This window comes from Poecilia latipinna, unplaced genomic scaffold (genome assembly GCF_001443285.1).
Source record: "Poecilia latipinna isolate Pla-1442-1.1 unplaced genomic scaffold, P_latipinna-1.0 Scaffold27, whole genome shotgun sequence".
NCBI classification, from domain to species: Eukaryota; Metazoa; Chordata; class Actinopteri; order Cyprinodontiformes; family Poeciliidae; genus Poecilia; species Poecilia latipinna.
The window spans coordinates 587059-611221 of record NW_015112643.1 but is presented as its reverse complement, the minus strand read 5'-3'; the positions used below and the strand labels follow the sequence as shown (position 1 = coordinate 611221).

The 24163-nt window shown below is 37.0% G+C and overlaps 1 protein-coding gene across 6 annotated transcripts in view; it reads right to left on the bottom strand.

Annotated features, from left to right (window-relative positions):
- Positions 1-24163, bottom strand: part of cacna1eb (calcium channel, voltage-dependent, R type, alpha 1E subunit b) — a 74924-nt gene that overhangs the window by 38806 nt on the left and 11955 nt on the right. For all 6 annotated transcript variants that reach the window (XM_015039232.1, XM_015039239.1, XM_015039255.1 and 3 more), the window contains 5 exons: positions 20864-20969; positions 19264-19403; positions 5882-5985; positions 2278-2436; positions 34-224 (listed from right to left, as the gene is read on the bottom strand). In XM_015039232.1, the coding sequence (XP_014894718.1) occupies positions 34-224; positions 2278-2436; positions 5882-5985; positions 19264-19403; positions 20864-20969 (700 nt within the window). The remainder of the gene's footprint in view (positions 1-33; positions 225-2277; positions 2437-5881; positions 5986-19263; positions 19404-20863; positions 20970-24163) is intronic.

The window sequence follows — 24163 nt, the reverse complement described above, 5'->3', positions numbered from 1 at the left end:
TGGTTCTTAATCTGACTAAGTGTACGGACTCACATTATAAAGCACAGCTGTCCAGCCCTCCATGGTGATGCACTGGAAGACGGTGAGAACAGCAAATAGAATGTTGTCAAACTGCGTAATGCCGTCATTGGGCCCAATCCAGGTGTCGTTGCAGTCGTACTTTTCCGGACATTTCCTCACGCCGCATGCAAATGCCAACTCTGATGAGTCAACAGTCTCATTATCTAGAAGAAATAAAGCACAGCTATTCAGTATGTGTCACCGCAATGCATTTATAGTACATTCAGCAACGCTCGCATTGATATGTTAAATTTTCTGATAGACTAAGCGCATGATAAAACTGAGTAATATAGAAGCAGAGTTAGAATGACTAAACTTCGAGAACACCAAACCAGACATTCCCTTGTATTTAAATTAGCTTTAATGTTGCAATTTTTTGCAACAATGTCTAATCTGTTCACTGACAGTAAAGCAGGTGGTAAAATTAGAATTATTAAAAAAATTTAAAAAAAAAACAAAATGCTTTCAGATACAAAAGTACTATAGAGCACTCTTGTTTAAATCCACCAACTGTCTGTTTCACGTGTTGGTGGTGAAAAAAATCTAACAAACAAGATGAGAAAGTGTGGTGTTGTTTACTGTACACCCATGAGAGACAATGACCAGTTTTAAGAAAAGGATGTTTTCTCTAATTAGACACAGTTGCCAACAAACGATATATTGTTGTCCACCTCCACTCAAATCATGTTTTGTTTTTCCAACTTCAGCACGCAGCGTGACCATGGCTCTCTGCCAACATGTAGATGTGTGCCCCACACGGATTTGGCACAGTCTGGATTGCTACATAGTGAGCCAATGGCCATCTTGTATGGAACCCATTTGGGTTGACTAATTACTATATCTGAACTGGGGCAGTAAGGCACTCTATGTAGGTCTCAACTGGGTCTCAAAAAGGATACTGGGAAAATCTGCTCCTGAACAACGAATGCAGGAGCCATATGGGTCAATTTTTGAATTGTCTTGCTATTGGGCCATTATGCAATCTACAGTCAGTCATTTCTGGTGCACATTATCGAGCCACTTTTCCATCTAAATGGGGCCCATGAGTACATTTTGATGAGGGTCAATTTATCACTTTGCTGATTTCTTATAATCAATTTCCATTTTGTTTGGAGTCTTTTCCCCATGAATATTACGGAGTAAAATTGAATACTCTTCCAACAACTGAGGTTTAACATGCTAAATTCAGAATGTATAAATCCTATAATCATCCTACATCCTTAAATATACTCCCAAAAAGTCAAAGCAAATAGTAATTAATAAAAAAAAAAGTTTGCAATTTACAGTTTTATTAAGATTATCGAGATGTATAAAGTACCTTTCAAAAACATTTATATCTCCTGGAACCTTTTTGTCAAGTGAGAACCACAAGCTTCACTGTGAATAATTGGGATTTTATGTTATAGATTAACATAAAGCAGCACATAAGAGACACAATACGTTGAAGTTTAGGGCAGTAATATGGTAAAATGTGGAAAACTTCAAAAGGCATAAATACTTCTCCAAGGGACTGTATAACTCATAACTCATAAACTCAGAAGATGGGGAAAAAATTGTATTGAATTTTTCCAAGAAATTGTAAACTTCTTGTTAAATAAATGTTTTGTTTTGTTTTTTTCAGATATCTGCTCAATAATTGAGCAGACGCAACCAGAACTAGTCAGGAGGGATTTGCTTTCTTCTGAATTTCGTTCAGGCTCTGCAGCTAAATCCATCTCCAGCTAGGCAAAGACAGTAAATGCTATGGTGTGGTGTGTGATTACAGTGTAGTTGTTGACTAATTAAGCGGTATCTAAATCAGCCAACAGAAACTCTAATAATACCTCTGAGTTTGCAGCTACTGTAATCCATGAAGCCCTCAGACAAAGATATTCACACCCTCTCTTTGAGAAAATTGTCTAAACCACATGTTTGGCATACTTGCTTGTAAATTATTCACAGCTGGTCATAAATAATCCAAAAAACAAGCCCTGGGGGTATTAGTTTCTACCTAATGGTTTGGAGAAACAGGTGTACTTCAAAACAGCATGTCAGAAAAGGAACTCAAACCAGGATTCAGAATTTCACTCCCAAGTGGATGGATCTCATGCGGCATTTAAATTGCTCCTATCAACTCACACAGAATTAAAGATTTTAAAAATGTATTTTTCTTCTTTCCAAACGCCTGTTCTCATATAATTTAAAGATGACGTTATTTGCATTGTGTATGAGTTTTACCAAAGATGTCGTCCGATGGGAGGCAGGTGTGATGCAGTTTCCCACTGTAGAACTCCAGGCCAATGATCGCAAACATGAGGATGGCAAAGAACAAGAGAAGGCCGATCTGAAGCAGTGGGATCATGGCCTTCATAATCGACTTCAGCACAATCTGTAAGCCTGTAATAAGTGAGCAAAGAGTGAAAGAAACAATCACAATTAACACAATAACAATATCCTTGCATTATTATTGATATGATTGTGTTACAAAGGCGTACCACAATTTTCCTCAGCTTTTTCAGAGCTTCTCAATTTATTACCTTTTTACTTTCAATTATTGGGTTAGAAAATGCACAGTTTCAGAGTTTGAACAAAGCAACTTTTTCTTAAGCTTCATCTTCTAAGAAGAACAAGCTTAAACCCTGAGGCTTTCAACTCTGTACCAAACATACTAAAAAGCATAAAGCATTGTATCATGAAAAATGTAATAGGATATTATCTTAAAAGGATGCTCATCTTGCAATATAGAATAAAAAATGCAACTGGATTAGGTTGTGTTAGGCAAAGACTGTCTGCTTTCAGACTTGCAGAACTTCTCTCTTACTCTTAGAAGAAGACACCCTCTATTTTTGTGTGTCTCTATCACTGGAACTAAAAACTATTTTTAGAACTCATAGTTATACATTCTTGCCTTGGAGAAGATAGTCTTTCTATATGACAGCAATCAACTGTGAGGGCATTGTTCCAGACAGCAGGTGTGTGCGGTGAACCCTAGAGAGCCTGGGGGTGAACTGAGGTGAAAAGCCCAAAAAATGATCAATATGCTTTTTTATATGAAATAGTAACTTACTAAATAATAATGAAGAAATGTTTTGATCAGTTTATTTGCTGCATTTACATATTATATTCTCTATGTACGTGTATTTGTGGAAAAATATGAGTATGAAGAAAGCAAATTTGAACTTTAAATAGGCCCTACGGTTCATTAAAAGGCATGAGGATTTTCCCAGGGCTGAGTCACTGGCAAGGAAATCACAAAGCAATTTCCCCACAGACTTTTGGAAAGAAATTAAAAGAATGAATGAGAAAAAAAAGGCTTTACCTACACATATAGATGGTTTGAGCAGAGCATATCAGATTACTAAATTATAGCAGAAACATTATCGTGGTATTTTATTGCTGTTAAAAGTAATTCATTTATTGTCAGTCATATTGATAAGAATGGAAATGTGGCTGTCTCCACAAGAGGTCTGTGAGATTGTGATGAAGCTGGATAACAAGGCTTTTGAGAGCATTTCATATATGCTAGCAGGAAACTCTACCCTCTGCTTGCCATATCTTTTATAGGCTTCCTGACACGGTAGAGTCCAGTATCTCTTTTTGTTCTATGTGTAGACGGACGATCAGTCAGTGCTTTTAAATGAGTGACGTTTTAGTCTTTTTTTTTTTTTTTGGTCAGCTCAGTACTCAACAAACCAGCACAGAAAAAAATGTTTGCTGAAAAGCCAAAACAAGCCTTTTGGCAAAATTCTAAAACATTTAAATGTCAACTGTCTGGAGTCTTGCAGGACTTTTTCATTATGCAATGACTTAAAGTGGCTCTGGCCTAGGAAGCAAACATTACGCCGCTGGTCACTACACATCCAGAAAACATCCACAGCAACTTCTGACAGATATTAAACGATCCAAACGTTCTCAAAGAGTAGAAATGATTACATGTTTATTTATAGATTACATGTTTTGACCAGACCAGTTTATTGTCCAACTACAGTTCCAAGCTCCTCCTCCACCCTGTCCACTGTGAACCCTCGACTATCAAAGGGGTCAAAGTGCACTTGGTCCACAAGCTTTTTAAAAAAAAGTTTTTTACACTCTGTGTGACAAAGTTGTCCACCACCCTCCTGCAGTCTTTCATCATCACCACTGATGAGTCCAACTTCCAAAGAGCCGTGACTGACACTAGTCTTTAGGGAAACATTATCTGGTCTATAATACTGAAAAGGTAGTAGAAAAAAAATTACATTCCTTTTGTATGCGATAGAGAGAATGTCTTTCACACAAATAAAAGTCTAGCAATAGATGTCATTGGAATGCTGGGTTAACCTGAAGTGATGCACACAAACAATTTAGGCTTTTACAAATTTGTTGAATTTATAGCAAGTTCTAATGTATTCTATTCTGTTTTATTTATTATTATTATTATTATTATTATTATTATTATTATTATTATTATTATTATTATTATTATTATTATTATTTAAAACTTAATCTCATTCCAGAATACTCACTGAGATTGAGTGTTCTGGATACTCAATGAGAAAAAAAGTTTTATTCACAAAACTATTTTTTTCTCAACAGGCAGCTTGAGAACCAAAAGTGAATCTTAGATCTGTTTTAAATGGTTCACATCTTTTTGCTCTGGGAAAAAAAATTATATGGAAAAATACATTAAATATCAATGGAGTGTGGCAGTTCTATGCATTTATGCAGTAGAAGGTGATAATGCCCTGTAATGTGAGCAGACACCCACTGTTTTACACTATAGAAGAAGAGCAGGAAAGCAATTTACACTTGCTAATTGAGCATAACAAAATGCCCTCACTGCACAGACTACATGAGATATGGATTGTCTTTTAAAGCAGTAGAACAGCAGTTTTCATTTATTTTGCATGAAAACACCAACTTAGATGTTACTGAAACGTATGTTAGTCTTTAAATGACTGCTTTAAAAAAATAAGTGCTAAACTAAGCTAAGACTCAAACTAAATTTTGAGCCTTTTTAATGTAATTATCAATTTATAAACTTCTTTCCTTTAAAAATGTATTTTAATATTTCTGTCCCACTTGTCCTGGTTTTAGTTCGTCTTCAAACTGTTTATTAGCATTGGCACGCTGTGATATTCCTTGTTATAAAATCTGGTTCAAACTGCACCACATTTTCAATTAACAGAATTAGAACGTTGAAAAATGTCCACAATTTGGGTCACACTATATGTGTATGCTGATGCACCGTAACAACATTTACACTGAACAAAAAGATTATTTCTACAGGCACCACTGTAATAACTTAGGGTTGTAATAATGTGTCTTGCATATTTTAGCACATTTTTGCAAAACTGTGATAATACTGATAATTTCACAGTGTGGATGTGAACCTAATGCAGGTGACCCTGGTGAAAAGAAGGGATGCTTTCAAGGAGTAGAATGCTGGGAAACACTGATTTAAACAACAGGTTTTGATATATTTATATATTTAATTCACTCTGAGCTGATTGGACCATAAGGGATGTCTGGGTTTTTATAACCTTCTATTTAACAGCAAAATAATGTAGTGTTACTTTTCTGCAATAAAAATACGAACAGATAAACATTTGTGAAGCTATGTTGTTTTTAGTGCTTTTTCAGTGCAAACGCCATGTAAATCATTCTGACTACTTTATATTCCTGTTAAGAAAAATCTGACTGCACAAGAAGATAAGATTGTTGTAATAACTTGCGTAGATTATGCTTTCTTTATTGCAGTGCTTTAAGATTGGTTTTCTTTCATGCAGATTATATTTCTTCCTTTACTGAAGAAAACATTCAGGCGCAACATCTGGTGGACGAAGGTCAGTAAGTAACTCACTGGGTATCCCAGAGACGAGCTTGAGGGGTCTTAGGACTCGCACAGCCCTCAGGGTCCGAAGATCAACAGGGATGTTCATGTGGGCTCCAGCGGTGGCCAAGATCCTAGAGGAGGCAAACGTATTAATATGGCATGTACTGAAATAAAGTTTAGTGTTGGGTATGCTAGTTGCAGTACATTATTGTATTTACACAAACCAATGACTCATTTTTGACACAATATGCCACAGAGACATGTAAAGCACACCCACAGGCATCTAAATCTGTTTCTAAAACTTTCCTGAGGTCAACAATTTCTGTGCGTGGTGGCTGGAAAAACCTGGTTTTATACATTTACAAAATAAAACAAAGGGGTTTAGAAACTAACCATTTACTTAAAAAAGGGAAAAATCAAATTGTGAATTTGTTACAGAAAAAAAGAAAAAAAGAAGAAAAAAAAACCCCGAGACAACTGCACAGCCGGCGAGTGGTACAGTATTTTCATTAAATGTACCAGACTCGCATGGCGAGAGACAAAGAATGCACAACCACATACACCTGGCAGGCATTTCTACTCACATCTACCCACGCACACATCGATGTGCCTCCACCTCCACACAAACACCGAAAAACAGCATCAGGAGCAACTGACTCGCTGTAGCTTACACAAGAAACCACATGTGGATGTTTCCCATAAGAAGGCCTAACCAAAATACCTCAAATCCATAAATTGTACTAGAAGTAACCCAAGAGGAAGACAGGGTTAAGCCTTAATTCTTTAATTAGGAGAAGTTCAGGTCCTATTGTTATTTAGCTGTACAAGCATTTAAAATTTACTTCAGAAATTAGATTTATTTATTAGATGTCACCATTTTGCTGATTGCACACACATGCACGCATGCACACCTATGCACACACATTTAGACAAACAAGCAAATATACAAACTTATAAAATCTTTGGATGGTGCCGGGAAGTGTGGGGGAGGGTATATATATATGTGTGTGTGAACAGGGAGTAGAAAGCACATGGCAGAAACTCAAGTGTAAACCCACGCAGAATCTCTCCTAAAAGCAGTGGGAGGGAGAGAGGCCAAGCAAGCGAGTGAATGAGTGAGGCCGTGCTCGCACTAATGCGGAGAAATCTGAAAACGCTCTCACCATGTACAGAACCTTTTTCAAAAAGTTCACTGCAGGTGCAGAACGCTGCGCGGGCTGACCGCCCCTGTTACGATCAATCTTCAAAGATTTTTCAGACTCATAGCAAACTAAAGCAAAGCAGCATTCTTAAAACAATGTGGTTTTCACAATGCAGACAAAAGGCTCTTTAAGCATAAATAAAAAGTAAGGGGAAAAAAAAATGTTTTTACACTATTTGCAATTTTTCTACACTGTTGAGAAATGAAAGCAAACGTATTTGAATAGGCTGAAGGAAGAATGGAAGTTTTTGATTTTTTTTTAAATCATACCTCTTCTGTTATTTCACTGAGAAACTTAAAACATGATCAGTTTTGCAAAGCTGTAAGTGACATAGTGTAACTGACCTTTGACCCTCCCCGACTTGTTACTGTACACTGTTAGCTTATTAAAAGAGCACTATGACACACCCATTGCTAAACAAAAAATATTGTGTAATTTCTAAATCTTTCCATCTAGGAAAAAAAAAAAAAAAAACTCTTAAATTTGAAAATGCAATTGCTCTTACTAAGGTAACACTGTTTCAGTTAGATTAGAGCTGAATGTCTGACATGCTGCTGACTGAGCAGACAGTCTGATTAATAACCTGGGACTTTGTGGGGTTCTTGTTGTTTGTGTTTAGAACAAAAACATGTGTACCGTTCTCAACCATGAATGTCATATCACTGCACTGTGCAAACCTCCCCACCACTCCTGCCCCAAAAAACAACAGAATTGAATTGAACAGAACAGTACGCTTTGCCGCAATTCCTCCGTTATCACCCTTGAAAGTTTTGAGTCGTGGGGTTTCATTTGTGTTCTTGTTTTGATAATTTGCCCAATTTGTTCATATTTATTATAAGACTTTCCATTTTGTTTCTGTATTCATTATTGCTGGCAGGGTTAATTCCTTTGCATTTATTTATTTTTTTATTTTATTATTATTTTTGTGTTCTGTTCTTTGTGCGTTTGGATTTTGTTGCTTTTATCTGGAGAGATTTTATAGTTCTCTTGAATCCCAATTCTTCGAAAGTGTTTTTTATTTACCTTCCCGCAGTCTGCCAGTTTGCTCACCTTCACACCTGTTTCCTATCACCTGAGTTCCTTCATTCTGACACAGCTGCACCTCATTTCACCTGATTGTGTTGTCATTTCCATGTTTGAGTATATAAGCTTTTTTTTCTCTCATTGTTCATTTCTTCAGTTACCATATTTGCCTGTTTTTTGGTTCCAGTTTCATTCCCTTGTTACTGTCAAAACCTTGTTACTGCTTTGTAAATTTTGTTGTTCTTCACTAAATAATTTTTTTATGTTCCTATTTGCGTTTTGGTTTTGCTTCAAATCCGTATAATAAACCCTAAAGCCGACACACACAAAAAGCACCAAAACAGAGCTCCAGGAGTGCTTTCCATGATAGTGAAGAAGTAAAGAGTTACTGAGAAGCAGTTGCTCTTTTATTGGCTTCATCTAGGAAACAAACACAGGTAAACAGATGAGCACTGAGCCAGTCGTGAAATCTATGAGATTCACTATTATATAGTTAGCATTAGCAGTAATGGCTCCTGCAGTTGTTGTTTTTTTTTCTAGGAGAGAGACAGGTTTTAACATGGAGGGCATAAATCCATAGAAGAACGTTTATTTGCCTGACTTTCTTCTCCCAATGCTACTGACTTTACAGAAAGATATGAAAGGAAATAACTGACAAATCAGAGTTTTAACACCTTCCTGCATCATTGAAACCAGCTGTTTGGCATCATTACAGTTTCTCAACTAAAGTGATCATGGTAAAAAATAAATAAACAGATGCAGTGAATGGAAACTTTGTATCATCATGGTTTAGCAGCCATAAATTAGCTTGCTCTATGCTTATTCATTTTTTTTCAACAGTGCATCACCTCACTGTAAACATAATTAGTACAGAAAAAAAAGAGACGTTATGGAAAAGAAAGAAGAAAAACAACTGTTTCATGCCAATATATCTGAAGACATTCCCATACCACTGTGCTCTACCACAGAAGAATAAATCACAGAAAATGGATTGAAATAGCATTCATCGATCAGAATTCTGTCAACTTTCAACGCACTTAATTATACATCAGTCAGACAGAGACGAAGGATGTAGTCTTGCACGGTTTCTATAGTTTCCTCCTGTGCATATGCGTCAGAAGTATTGCACACGTCAGCATGGCTGTGCTCATGTCGTTGCAAACCGCGGAACTAACAGCACAGAAGGGAGCGCTGAAATTCTATGTCATATTTGAAAAGCTGAAATATTTGGTGGCACAGCTGCACACGCGAATAATTGCTATTTCTTTGCGCAGTTTATTAGGTTTTAGTGAACACAAATGTAACAAGTGAGAGTGTGTCAGACAAAGAGATGACACAGCGAGAGACACTGTGACTGAGAGGGAGCACGGCAGTGGGAGTCTGTGGAAACGGCCTTCAAACCTCACACACAAAACAAAGGCAGGCAGCTGCAGCAGCTCCTTCAAGGCTGCACTTCGAGCGCAAACAATTCAGGGGAGGCTTGCTCAAAATTAAAACAAATATGCCGTTTGTGGTAGCTGATGAATCATCCTTACACACACACATACGCAAACACGCGCGCACACACACAGAGGTCATTTTATTCCATTTAGATACAGCTTTCACACAAACTGTTTTTACTAAAACAATACGCAACATCAGATATCAACATGTTTTCCAGCGCATTATAATAAGACCAATAAAGAGAGAGAAAGAGAATCAATATTTCCAAAATTTATTTGACTCCTCGATTGTATTTCCATCCTTTGGAGACATGCATCTCTCGAAAGACAATAAACAAGAGTATTGATTTTCAGAAAAAATATGGATCCTGTCTTAACAGTTTCAGTGTAAATTGCATGTTGAAAATGATCCGTTTCCATTCTTATTGACTGACCATATTTAGTTATTTTTTACAATATGATGATACCACCTGATCTTGGATGTTGGAAGACTTCTTTGTCATCACCATTAAATTTTATTCCCTCAACAGACTTTCTATCAGATTAAAGTCAGCACTAAAACCCATCGATATAAGATGAATTAAAAGAGACATGATTCCTTTTTTGAGAGCTGACAAGTGAAGTTAGGATTGAGGTCGATTATTTGGTAGGTTTACAGTGTTCCAGTTCATTCCTGTGCTGTTTGTTCAAGTATGTATATGCTTTTAGCAAAGTGAATCGGTGCATTTTATCCAAGAATATATAATCATCTCTGGAATAAACAATTACAAGGGCAGAGCTTTGCAAAAGCTATTCAAACCTGTTTAACTTCTTTGCTATAAACACAAAAATCTAAAAAGGTCATAGACCACCTTCAGAGGTGAACAATTTTTTTTTATTATTATTTTAGAACAGACTCTTTGAAAAGAATCAAAAATAATTTAATTTCAATATCAACTGTAATATGTCCATTCTGAGAAAGCCATTAGTAAAGTTCTGAAACTGGTAATAAGCAGATTACACCAAAGTCAAGTTGGAAATTTAAGTGACAACCTCAAATCCACCATCACACAGAGAGGCTCGTCTCTTCCTGGCGGGCTCTCAACAACAAGTACTTTTGCAGAAATTGAAGCAAACCGACTCTGGAGAGACTGAATTCATTACATGCACAGAACGAGCCCTCTCCCACACACCTCCACCTACACGAAGAACGCCACCAAAAACTACAGTAATCAGCAGCAACATTATGTTGTTGCTCACTGTTTCACCACAGTGTTGCAGACACTAATGCACAGATAAATCAACATCAGCACAATGCACCTCCATGGTAAGGGTATTGGAATTATTCTGGGGGGAAAAAAAAACAATAATGTGTTAGCAGCAGTAATATGCTCTTGTTGAATTGTGACCATGTAAAAATAGGCACTTATTCATTGTTAGTCATATAAATAATTACTGAGTGTATGTATAGTGTCACAGGATCACAGTATACTAATTTTCCTCTTCATTCATGAACAACTGATTGGAACCCATTGATATAGATTAAATATATTGTCTACATATTTAGGCCATGGTAGAGCGTTTACAAACTTGTATTTTACCGAATCACTGTGAGAACGGCATGCAAATGACAAATTCTGTTCAAACGAGGGATATTGTTTGTTGCTTTCTGCTGGCCTGCAGATTGTTTTTCACTCATAAATAATGCAAATATGTCAAAATACATGCTGTCAATGCAAGAACAGTCATCTTAAAAAAAAAACACACACACACACGCACACACAGAAGGCTGATCTATCACCACCAAACTGCTGCAAACCAAACAACAGAATTTCCAGAGCATACTTCATGCATCATGCCCTGCCTTCTGCGACTCTGCAATGATTTAAAAATATTTTTCCCTTTAAATATTGTAAACAGAGATTCTAAGACTTCTTCTAGGATTTGAACAGTATTCAGGGGGGTTTTGGTCTGGCATTAACATCCATCCAATGGGATCAAATACAGTCAGCAGAGTTCCAAGAGCTTAAAATACATGAAATACGCATTAAAATACAATACAAGCTGAATGATCAATAAGTCGTATCAAAAAAGAGAACACACACGCTAGCGTTACTGTAGCATTCCACCAAACAGAGAAGACATGAGGAAATTGTAGTAAGTTAGATATATCTTTAGAAATAAAAGAAAACCCATAACTGTTTTGGGTGACATGTCAGAGCAGTTTTCCCAACATGTGTGTTTTAGCAGCATATCAAGGCTTCCCCACAGAAATCCTGCTTCGGACTAAAGACCGCCCTAAAGAAAAATGAAAGAATGCTGTGACTTTCAATGTGACTAAAATGTTTTTATTGGTCTGATGCAATATTTGAATTTCAAATGACATGTTTAGCTGGTAAGTTAGCTGTAAGTGGAAAATTATCCTAATTGGCAAAATAAAGCCTTGAAAACATCAGTCTGTGTGTAATTCGGCCATATAATTTGTTTCATTTAGTGATTAAAAAAAAAATAAATTAACTTTTAAAAAACTATTAAATTTATTAAATACAACTTTATGTGGCTTGGCATTTATGAAATGTGGTGTAGTGTACCTAGTATTGCCTAATGTTAAGTCAACTGTATCACAGCCAAAAAAAAAAAATCTGGATTAAAACATCTTCAGTTTATTATAGAAACTAGCAACCCGAACTACGAAACGAAACCACCAGAAGAAGCAAGTGGATGCTAGAAAAGAAGGAAAAGATTATTTGGAACAAATCCAAATACAAAACTGCACTTCTGTAACGCCTGCTGATATTTAAATTGACGTGCCTGCATGTGTGTAAATGCACTGAACATGGAAAGTGTGAATTTGAATTTTCCAATTAGTTAAGTCACTCATGCATGTAGCTGTCTCAGTCCTGTGTGTCGCTCTTTGTACCAGATGGCCCATGAATCACTCCCAACTCCCACCCAGTTTTATTATTCATCCTGTCTAAAGAGCAACAATTTTAACAGAGTATCACACTCTACAACCTGATATCCTTCACACAGCATAATAGATGGCTAACAAACACAGACTCACACAGGAATGTGTACGTACAGCTGGGATCAATATTATTAGGTCTGATGAGGGAGTTACCAAAATTAATCCACCAACGGGAGGGCGGTGAGTTCACTGGCAACAATCGCTAACTGCAATCTCGGAGCACCACACACACAAACACACACGAGTCATTAGGGGGCCATTTCACTGCTAATCAAAGCATCAAATCCACCTGTGCCAGTCTGTTAGCCGCAGGGTATAATCGACCATCTTAACAATCACACTGATATAAATTGGATTGTGGGTAAGTTGTCACAGCTGAGGTCATTTTTTTGCTACACACTCTTCAGTCAGATTAAGGGTTTTAATTGAGCTCTTTGTCCCAGCAGATTTGCTTCTAGCAATTTATTAATATGAAGCGGAATGAATGCCGCCAGCACTGGCCCAGTGGCCTCGATTTTACTCCCAGCTGGCCTCTACGACGCATGTGTGTTTTCTTTTAAGTCTGACTTACTTGTACTGGGCTACTGGAGTACAAGTATGCATGCGTGCGTGTTTGTATGTGTGCGTGTGTTTGTGTGTGTGTGTGTGTGTGTGTGCGTGCGTGTGCGTGTGTGTGTGTGTGTGTGTGTGTCGAGTGAGTGTGTGCGTTTGAGACAGTGAGTGAGTAGAAGGAAGCAGCATATGTGCTCCCCCCCTCAAAAAAAAATAAAAAATAAAATAAAATAAAAAATTGTGTCAGATCGGTGGCAGGAAATCAGGTCGTCTGTTGCCAATTCCAGCCACAACTGGAACGATAACAAGGAAGAAAATTTGTGAGCTGCAGAGAGCATACTGACGAGTTTGTGCATTTTATTACTGTAAGTGACATGATTTCAGTTACAAGCAAGGAGCATAACTTCAACTCGAGATATTAAGTTGATCTTTCAAAGGTTTTTCCTCACCTCTCAGAGTTAACTGTCATGGCAATTACTGAATACAGGCTGAGGTAGGTATTGATAATGACAAATAATTAATTCTCTCAGTTATATTTGTTTTGGACAAAGTCTGCATAAACTTTCATCCAAAGTTTTATTATTGTTGTTGAAGGTGTTAGATCTATGTCAAACAGTGCTTTGCTTGTCTTTCTGCGATGTCATTGGTGTAGATTATGAGTTGGTAATCCTAAGGCCCAAAACATACCATTTGCGTCCCACTTTTTACGCTTTGACCAGATTCTTACATGACACACAGGATCCTACACAACAGTTCCTCTGCAGACCACCACTGTGACTTACTTCCTATCTCACTCATAACATTCCTGTCAAACTGCTGCATAGCTCTTTACAAAGTAGACCAGTGGTCTATCTTGATCAGACTGACGCAGGCGCAAATGCAGATGCAGTCTCAGTTGCAGGAAATCACGAGCGGTCTGCGAGTCCCCATTAATTTTAACGTGTTCCAACTGCTGGGTTCATCATTCGATCCGACTTTCAATCAGATCAGATACCAGCATCCAGGAGGCATCCTAACCAGATCCCCGATCCACCTCGACGGGCTCCTCTCGACGGTGAAGGACCAGCGGCTCTACTCTGAGTCCCTCCTGGATAACTGAGTTTCTCGCCATGTTAACCCTTGTATATAGAAATGGGGAAACACACAAGGGTTAAGGGAGAGCTCCATGTGGAGAAAACCCATCTTGGCCGCTCATATCCACAATCTCGTTCATTCGGTGAGTATCCAAAAATCATGACCATTGAAGAGAGTTGGAAAGTAGCTCAAGCAATAAATTGAGAGCTTCACCTTTTGGCTCAGCTCTTTCTTCTTCGCAACAGTACAGAACCCGCATCACTGGGGCCAGGAGGAGAATCAGTCTTGTCGTCCTAAACTCTTTGAAATACAAGGTAATGTTAAATTTTAAAAAAGGGCTACTCTGTAGGACCATCGCACTCGCCAAATCTTAATCTTACAGAAAACTTGTTGGTGTAAAGGGAAAAGAATAAAAGAGAGTACTCAAGACTCTAGAAAATCTCTCTAAATTGCCCAAAGAGGAATGATTAATATCTCTATTCCTGTATGCTCCAACATTGTGATAGTTATTGAGAAGCACTGCTTAAATCTTTTGACATAACGTACCAGCCTCTGCCAGCAAAAGTTTCCTTAAACTCCATCAAACTGTTACACAACTCGCTCTATTGGCCTTAAAGTGATAATCCAAGTCAGGTTTCTATTTTCAGAAACAATTTTTACAAGCCTGAAGGAAGGAAGAACAGTTTCCTCCGTGGGAAACTAGCAGGCTGTGATCATCCTGCCAGTGACTATATACTATATGATTCTCGAGAGATTGAAAGTGTTGAAACATAAAAGCTGAACAACCATGTACTCCTGCTGAAACAATGAAACAATAGTAGCATGATGAGTGAACAGAAACACAACATGGAAGGAAACTGTGCCAAAAGCAAAGACTGATTCTGCAAATTATTGCAAAAGCTGACTAATTTCACAAAATGTTACTAATCAAACTTTAAATTTGCCAATTTAAAGTTTTGATTATTAACATATTATAATTTTGAATTCTTTTTTAAGTGAAGCTGGAAAAATCTCAAGCCACATCCCATTAATCAACTGAAAATCTACCCTTGTGTCTGAAATATAGGGGGAAATTACACTAGTTAATCTCCAGCTGTGTCAAACGAATGTGTTTCAAATATAATTTAGCTAAAACAGACAAACATGTGTCCATTTTTAAAAGTATCAAGAAAAAAAATTAAATATTTTAGCAAATAATGTCATTCCTGTGAAGCCTCCTGGCATGAACCAGCAGGATAAAGAACCGCTTAGTATGCCATACTGTTAAGAAATTCAATTCTTTGCCTGCCCCCAACATATTTTGTTTGTAATTTTTAAAGGAGGATCAGATTTAGCTGTGTGGCCTACATATGCAGCAAATTTACAGTAAACCTGACTTGGACTTTCTTGAGCTACTTGCTGCAAACTTTGACAGATGCCTAACAAGAAATTTAGAAAATCCCAAATAGGTTCAATATTTTTCAAAGGCCCTGACGACACCAGTCATGCAAAATTCTGTGCAAATCTCTCACCCACCCAGCTGTTCAGCATTCACTGGTCAACAAACGTGCTGCCGATGTCCTTTTTATGTAAGAGACAGAGAGTGAAAGGGAAAACGAAGGAAAGAGAAATAAGAAACGCGCAGAAAAAGAAAGGTGTGGGTGTCAGATTGAAATGAGATGTCAAGATGCCAACAGCAATCCTCCCTGCATGTTTGAATACTGCACAATGAGCAGCACAGCCCAATTAATTCACTACAGCCAGTCCTACATGGAACAAATTAACACTCTCATCATGTTTGTCTTCCCATTTTCCATTTTCTACCTCTTCAATTCCATGCCCCTTCTTCCTCATCCATCTGCTCTTTCTATGCCTTTGAGAGCCGTCTCTGGCGCCTCTTTCACATTGAATTCGCAGAGGTGCTGTGGGCAAATCAGAGCGAGTTTTAGACTCAACCGCCAATCCACTTATCCACCCACCTACCTCTGACTCCAGAGCCTGACAGCGCCGTGTAAACACACTTCTTTCTGCACCTATGTGTCATGTTTTCTCGCAGATGTATGTAACGAGTATGACGAACAAATAAATCTACAAGAACGCACAGCAGCGAGGTCAATAACTCACAAGAATATCTCAGACATGAGAGGTGGCATGTCCGCATTAGAGGTCGCTCAGCTGCAGAATGAGCACACGTGAAAAATATTGATAAATGTCAACACCAGCGGCAGAGCACGCATGAACGCTCCAACGCAATTTGACAATCAGTGTCTGAAATTAATCCTCTGCTTCACGTGCCACAGCCTGGTAAACTGAAAGAAATGAATTCTGTCTAAATTAATTGAAGAATCAGCTGCTGAGTATTAATTTAAAAACATTTCTAAAAGTTTGAAGTTAGACGTACTTCCAAAAGTACCAACATATGCAATAAAACGTACAATAGATCCCACTTTCATAAAATTTGTGTTTAAGTGCTACTTCCTAACATAGGTTAAGATGTACTATATTAGGAATTCTTGTTTTAAGTCAAAGCAAAGTAGCACATAATTTTGAATCCATCCATTTTCGATACCTGCTAAATATCTTGGCCGACTGCAGAGCTTGGTGCGAGGTTACCACCTACGTGGGTTACACCCTACAACATATAGTGGAATACATTAATTTACCGTTTTGCTGTAAGACAACAAAACTAAAAACAAAACAACTGTGCAGCCATTTCCATTTTTTCCAGTTTTGCACATTTAAAAACTAAAATTGACACTTTTTGAAAATCAGTTTTCAAGCCATTTCATAGATGTGCATATTTTAAATTGCTTCAATTCAGATTCTAAGCACTAACCTACAGGACCATGACATGATCCTGACTTGTCTCTGGCTGCATGTCATACTGGAAAAACAAATAATGACTAAGTTCTTATTAAAAGTATGTGTAACTAGAATACCACTGTAATTATTCATTTTCAAGTTTAAATGCCCTGATATGAGGACATTAAAGGTATGTCAAATGGATGAAAAAACAAGGCTGAGCCAAACACATGGCTTTTTGTAAGTATTTAAAAATAAGAAAAAACCATCAGAAATGTTTTCCACGTAAATATTACAGAAAGCTGTCATTAGCTATTGGTAATGTGTGGCAAAGGTTGAATCTCGCTAAGTGGCTGGTGTGACTTGGAAGAAAAGGGAGCCACTTAATATTCAACAACACTTGTTATATTTCTCTCACTTGTTAACTAATTTATTAACCAAGTGAAAGGTTACATGCCACATGCTCAGGTGGTTTTAAATTAAATCTGTAACCCCTGAGTATCATCCATATGCACATTATAGGAAGGAGCCTTTTTCACATTAAAAGTTCCTTCATAGGGAATCTAAACTCTGAAGTATAATTTTCCATCAAGTCATTCAGTCCTGCAAAGACACATGCTACATTTTACAGAAATAAAATAGGTTTGAATATGGGTTGATTTATGGGTTGATTTTAGTCATCATTCCACTTCATTAGTAGCCTTTTTACAGTCTTATTTTTACCATAACTCATGCCCACTGGCATTTTTAGTAAATGTTCTTTTGAAAACTCAGTCATACTTTCATACATGCCACTTGGGGTATTTTAACCAACTAAAATTGTGAAATCTTCTTGTTGGGTTGGACCCAATCACAGACAGGAGCTGGGCTGAATCATGTGAAAGGTGATTAAAATTGATTAAAAGCAACATCCTACAGTTACAACTGTGAGAAAGAAAAGAGCAAGCAATCTAAAAAAAAAATAAATAAATAAATAATGAATCCATATCATCAAAACAAAATTAATCCAGTCCTTTCTCTAAAATACTGGAGTGATGGTTTATCAAATTGACCAAAAGTTTAATTCAGAATTTTCAATTCACTGAGAAAAAGAGATCAGAACCAAGAAAGCAATGCCTCTTAGCCAACTATTGCCTCGAGAAAGTGGAAAAAAAAAAATGAAAGTATGGTGGTGGGCGAATAAACACCCCTTCAGGTCATTTTATTTCTTAACTGAGTTACAACTTAGTTCACCAGAAAACCTTTGTAAGATATATCTCAGCAGAATTGCTACATATGTACCTAACACAGAGACTGATTACTCTAAAGCTAAAGCTAAAGTTCTCAGTCCTGATCTTAAGGACACACAGTCCTGAATGCCTAAGGAGTTTCCCTGCTGCCACACACCTGCCTTAAATGAACGGGTGATTAACAAGCATCTGCGGTGCATGCTGAGGAGGGAATGCAACCATCTGATTCAGCTGTGTTTGAGCACAGACATCTAAAACATGAAGGACAGAAGCCTATGCTTTAGAAGCACTGCTCTAAGGTTTATTCTTATAACAAACCAAATATTAACATTAATTTCATTTCTTATTTAAAAGGCTTAAATACCAAAAGATGTCCTTGACATTTATTGAAAAAAACCCCCCTAAATTTAAAAATCCCTGGAAAATCAAAAGCATGTTTATCCACTGCTGACATGATACTACTTTACTAAAACCCCTTTGTAGATGTAACAAGGTTGTCCTCTGCCATGCAGAGCTGACTGCATGAGGCACAATTTAGATTTCTTGTCTTTCTGGAATCTTATTTTTTCCTTATGGCATTTATTTGAGATTAATATAAATCCTAAATGCCTATCCGTCACAAAAAAACTCCACTTATGACGACTAACGTTCAAAAAATGTTAGAAAAGTTTACTGACTCTTTTGGATTATGGATCAATAATGGTGTTATTCTTAAAGCAGCGACAGGAATGAGCCACTCTCTGTTTCTTCTTTCCTATGTAATTATTCATCCTGGCTTAATTCAATTAAAAAATACTTCAATGATCTGTAAGGAAATTAAATGTTGCTATAACACATTTTATTGGAAGATTCTTCACATAGTGTGGGTGTGGGCAGAAAGGATCTCCTGTAGCAGTCTGTATTACAGCAAATTAGGAGAAACCTCTGACTGAAGATGCCCTGCTTATCCATGACAGTGTCATACAGTCGATGCTCAAGTTTGCCCATAACTTTCTTGATTTTACGTAAAATCCTTCGTTGCACCATCATGTTCAGAGATTCCTCAAGAAGTTTATTCATTTTCTTAAAACATCCTGTCTAGTCCCTTTTGGCATTCATGTGAATACCAAAAGAAATATTGCTCACCATGATTTCAGTTAAAATGGTTGATGTAACTCACCCACTGAGAACGACTATAAAGTCCATGACATTCCACCCATTCCTCAGGTAGGACCCTTTATGGAAAACAAAACCAAGCGCAACCAGCTTGATCCCGGCCTCGAAGCAGAATATCCCAATAAAGTAAGGTTCTGTCTTCTCCTGTGGGAGTAAAGTCAGTACAGATGCCATAAGGATCTTCAGAGAAAAACTAAATCTATAGTTGCATAATAAAGTGTGGCATGTTGATGAAATGTACTGTGTAATCATAGGAACGGTCTTTGTTTAGACTCGGACAAGAATTATGCTAATAATATAACGTTTCACCCTGTGTGTTGGCAGAAATTATGGGATGTCCTTTAATTTCCCTTCAAATCCATCAGGAATGAAAAAGAAACTTGTTAACTCATCAACACACAGCTCAACTACACCTATTCAATATGGCCACTTTCATTTCTTTTTCTGCAATACAAACACTTTTAATGTGCTTTCTTTTGAAACAAATGACAAATTTGTGCATTTTTAACCAGCTACAACTGAATGCTGAAACGTTGAGTAAGTGATTTTGGACTGTGAGACCACATGGCCTGTGAGTAGTATTTTATTTATTTATTTATTTATTTATTTATTTATTTATTTATTTATTTATTCACTCACTTTCACACTTAGTTTACATTGTTAGGTTTTAACAAAAAAAAAAAGAGGGCTGATTTGGAGAAGGAAAATCCCTTTTAGACCCAATGTACGTCTATTAGAATCCAAATGAGTATTTCCAAAAAACCCATCAATGCAAGAGGTGACAGAAATTTGAGCTGTCTTTCACAAACATAAAAAGTCATTTATTGAAAGTTATGTTATTTATCCATAACTACGACATACACTGCTTTTTAAACTGTTTCGAAATCTAATATGTGTCATGGTCATGAAGAAAGTCGTAACTCAATAGTAAACATGAAGACTTTTACTATTGGAACCAAAAATGTTTTGAACAACCAGTTATGACTGGTTATGTAAAAATAATTGTTAAATAGAATTCACTTGAACTGCTCGAATATTTTTAATTTTTGCCTGATGTAATTTTTGTAAAATATTTCTATTATAGTCTAAAATGCTTTAAAAGGGGAATTAAATTTTAAAATTTAGTTGGTGGTTTTACTGGTATGTTTTGGGTCATTAGCTGCGTTTCCATTGACCTTCAATTGCGCAAATTAGAATTCCGAAAAATAACTGCTTGATGGAAATACAACAAAACTCACGTTTTTTTTTATAAAGTTTTCGCACTAGGATGAGGAGGATTTTCATCTGCATCAAAATGTGTGTATTTCACAAAACTGCAATAGAAACACTTTTTAGCAATGTTATTCCTTACCTGATAAACCAACAAACGAAGCACAGTTTACCAATTTTAACTTTGGACTTTTTTCAATGAAACCACAAAAATGTCCTTAAGCTCTAATTAATTAGTCTATGTTATTTCATGAACTAAAACGCAGCCTTTGAACACGACACATCCTCATTCATGTCTGCAGATTATAGAACAAAACAACCTGCAACAGCCACACAGTTGTTTGTAACGCCCTCTGATTCCAGGAAACCATTGTTAAACCAGATTTCTTCCTCACCAGCCTCTTTGCCATGGGGGTCTTGTCTTCTCCAGGGAGGTGCTGCTCCAAGGCCAGGACAACACAGTTAGCAGTGATGGTAGCCAGGATCATGTACTCGAAAGGCGTAAAGGTCAAGAGGTTAAGGAAAGTTCTTTTATCCCAAGGACAAAAACAGAAAAAAAAAAAAAATGAACATGAAAAACAGAGAAAAACAGTCAAGTTAGCAGTGCTCATTAAATGTATTCAAAACATATTAATTAGTGGAAAATGGAGGGGGAAAAAACTGTGATGGATGAAGTACCACCATGGTACATTTTTCCTTGTATTAAAGGCAATCTGTTACAGAGACTGCAAGTATCCATGGCAACATGCTTTTAAAAGTGCTTTTTATGAAGAGAAAGAAGAGCAGGTTAGGGAGGGAACAAGTGCGCTGTGAAGTCACCTTGGCCCGACGGTGTAACTGCACAAAGTACAGCAAACAACTCGGGTTTCTTTCTCTTCCAGTAGCTGACATGACAGCAGGCTAAAGCCTTTATTTACTCAGCCTACTGTCGCTGCATCACAAGTCTTTAAAGATTGCGTGTTGTCTGGCACAGAGACTATGGTTTTAATTAAAACTCCTAAGATGCATACAAGGTTAATGTCTGAACAGAGACAGGAACAGCATTCATTTACTGTTTAAAGCCGAAACCTTAAAAAACACTGTACTTATCCGCCAATGTGTCACTGAGGTAACACTCAGAAATATGTCTGGCATTATGTTTCCTCATTTCATCTTACAGTAAATCTACACTGATGTAATTGGTAATTGTAGCTCAAAGAGTCTGCAAGCTTTTTGAGTAGTTTTCAATTCCAACTGGTAAGCTTTGATTATTTTTTTTTCTGACGGCAAAGGATAAATAAACATGCCCATTATAACTGCACTCCTAATTAGCATGTCGTTACATACGTTTCTCTTTTAACGCACAGCAAGAGCGCTTGCCGCTCCCAAACCTTCCAAAGCCGTAAGACAAATTTTGAGCAATTTTTTTTTCAGATGCCAGATAATACAGAACTACTGAAGAACTGAGATTTCACTGGCCTCTGGAGAGTGACACATGTACATGTGTTAAGTGGCATAAACTATTTAAGCCCCAACATTTGTGACATTCAGTTCACCAGAGTTCCCAAGAGGGATGTGCTGCTCATTATTAATTTTCCTGCTAAGAGCGAAACGGGGTCACTGACTCAAGGAGGAGAGCTTAGATGGGGTCCTCCGAGACACGTAACGACTCACATTGACAATGTTGGGATCAGAAAGTAGTTGGAAATAGATAACGATGCAAATACTTCTCACTCAGTTGATCCGTCATTAATCTCACCCTCGGTCTTGATAACTACCACATGTTTTCATATATTTGGAAGATTTTGGCCCCTTTATCTACTAACCACACTCTAAATTAACATAAAATTATTCATACTCTTTCGACTTTTTTTTTCCACAGATTTTTATATTTTATTTGATAGACCAACACAAAGCAACAAACAGTAAACTAAAACTGAAAGTTTTTTTTTTTTGTTAATTTTGGGGTAAATAACAACTGGGTCTGCTTTCTATTGATCCAAACCTTTCCACTGCAGCCTTTGCTGCACGTTTAGGCCCACTGTCCTGCTAGAAGATAAACCTCCACCAAGTTTTTTGCAGCTTCTAATAGGTTTACTTCCCAGATAGCCCTTAATTTAGCCCCATCTATCTTGCCATTCACCATGAAGTGTTCCTGTCCCTGCTGAAAGAAAGCGTTGTGACAGCATAATACTTCTACCACTATTTGTTACGGTCAGGATGACATGTTCAGCGTGCAGGAGTGTTTTCCTAACCCCACATTTACCATTTGGGATGTACGCCTGAAAGTCCGGTTCAGTTTGGTCTCTGAGGAGAGCGCCTTCCTCCATATGTGTTTGGAGAACCCTACATAGTTCATGACAAACTGCATGTTTCAGATATATTTTTTTATTGCCTCTCTTTATAAACTGATGTTTTAAATCCGTCCAACTCTAGGCCTTGTGCTGTGTACCTTCACCTCAGAGTACAGAGGGCTAAATGCAGGCCACCTTTTACAGATTTGCTTTTATTTAAAAACATTTCAAAAACTATCACTATCACCAAATCATCATTTTCCTGCCACTTTGCAATCATCCTTTACTTTGCTCCAGTTTGTCTTGAAAAGTCTGAGTAAAATACATTAAAGATTGTGCTTGTAGCACTATAAAAAATAAAAAAGTAAATACTTATTATGGATCAGAATGACTATTTTAGTAAAGTACAGAGACAATAATAATAAAGGTTGTTTTTTGTCTGTTTTTTTTTATATTACATCTACTGACTTCCTCATCTGGTCTCAGGTGATCTTTGCATTTTTCTTCCTTGTTCTGGTACATATTCGTTTGTGCTGCTTTCCTTAAAGATTCTAAGGATTAATTTATTGCATTCAACAAGAAAAAGCCAAATTAATGCGGTGGTGGTGCAACACATTTCCCCTTTCTTCCAGAATAAATAATAATAACAAATGATCTCTGTCAACACTGACTGAAGTCAAACATCTCAGACATCTTGTTTTGTACAAGAGTCCAAACATGTTCATGTGACCAGAAAATTAGTTTTGTCTTCTGAAATTGATTACATATTAACATGGTTTATTGCAATCAATTACAGTAAACTTCCTTAGTCTTTTGCTAAAGATTTATTATGTTTCATCTCTTATACTTGACAGTAATTAATTGACTTTGATGAATCACAAATTCTGCTTTAAATTAGAGTCGCAATGTTGTAGTCCAAACAAATGGAAACAAGGTTTTCTGTATTAGAAAAAAAAACATTAATAACTAAATATAATATTTATACTCAATGTATCAAACACATTGCTGCCAAATAAAATTGATTAACATACGGTGCCTGGCAAAAACATTCATATTCGGTTAAATGATTTTTTGTTTTGTTTTTTTATTGGGTGCTCAATTGCAACAGACTGGTATATAATTGTGAAGTACAAAGAAAAATGATTTAAAGGTCAGACATAAAAGGATTAGGCTTAAAAAAAAACATTTTAAACTTTGAACATTAAATGGAGCACTTTCCAGTCTACTCTATGGAAATAAAAAGATAATGGGACAACGCCAAACCTACCAAGACATAATTGTCTACCTAAAATGACAGGCCAGACCAAGAGAGACGCAACCGGAGAAGCAACCAAGAGGTTCACAGTAACCTGAGAGAATCTGCAGAAATCCACAGTTCATGGGAGATCATCTCTGTGTGGGACAAGACATGAGTTGCCACAA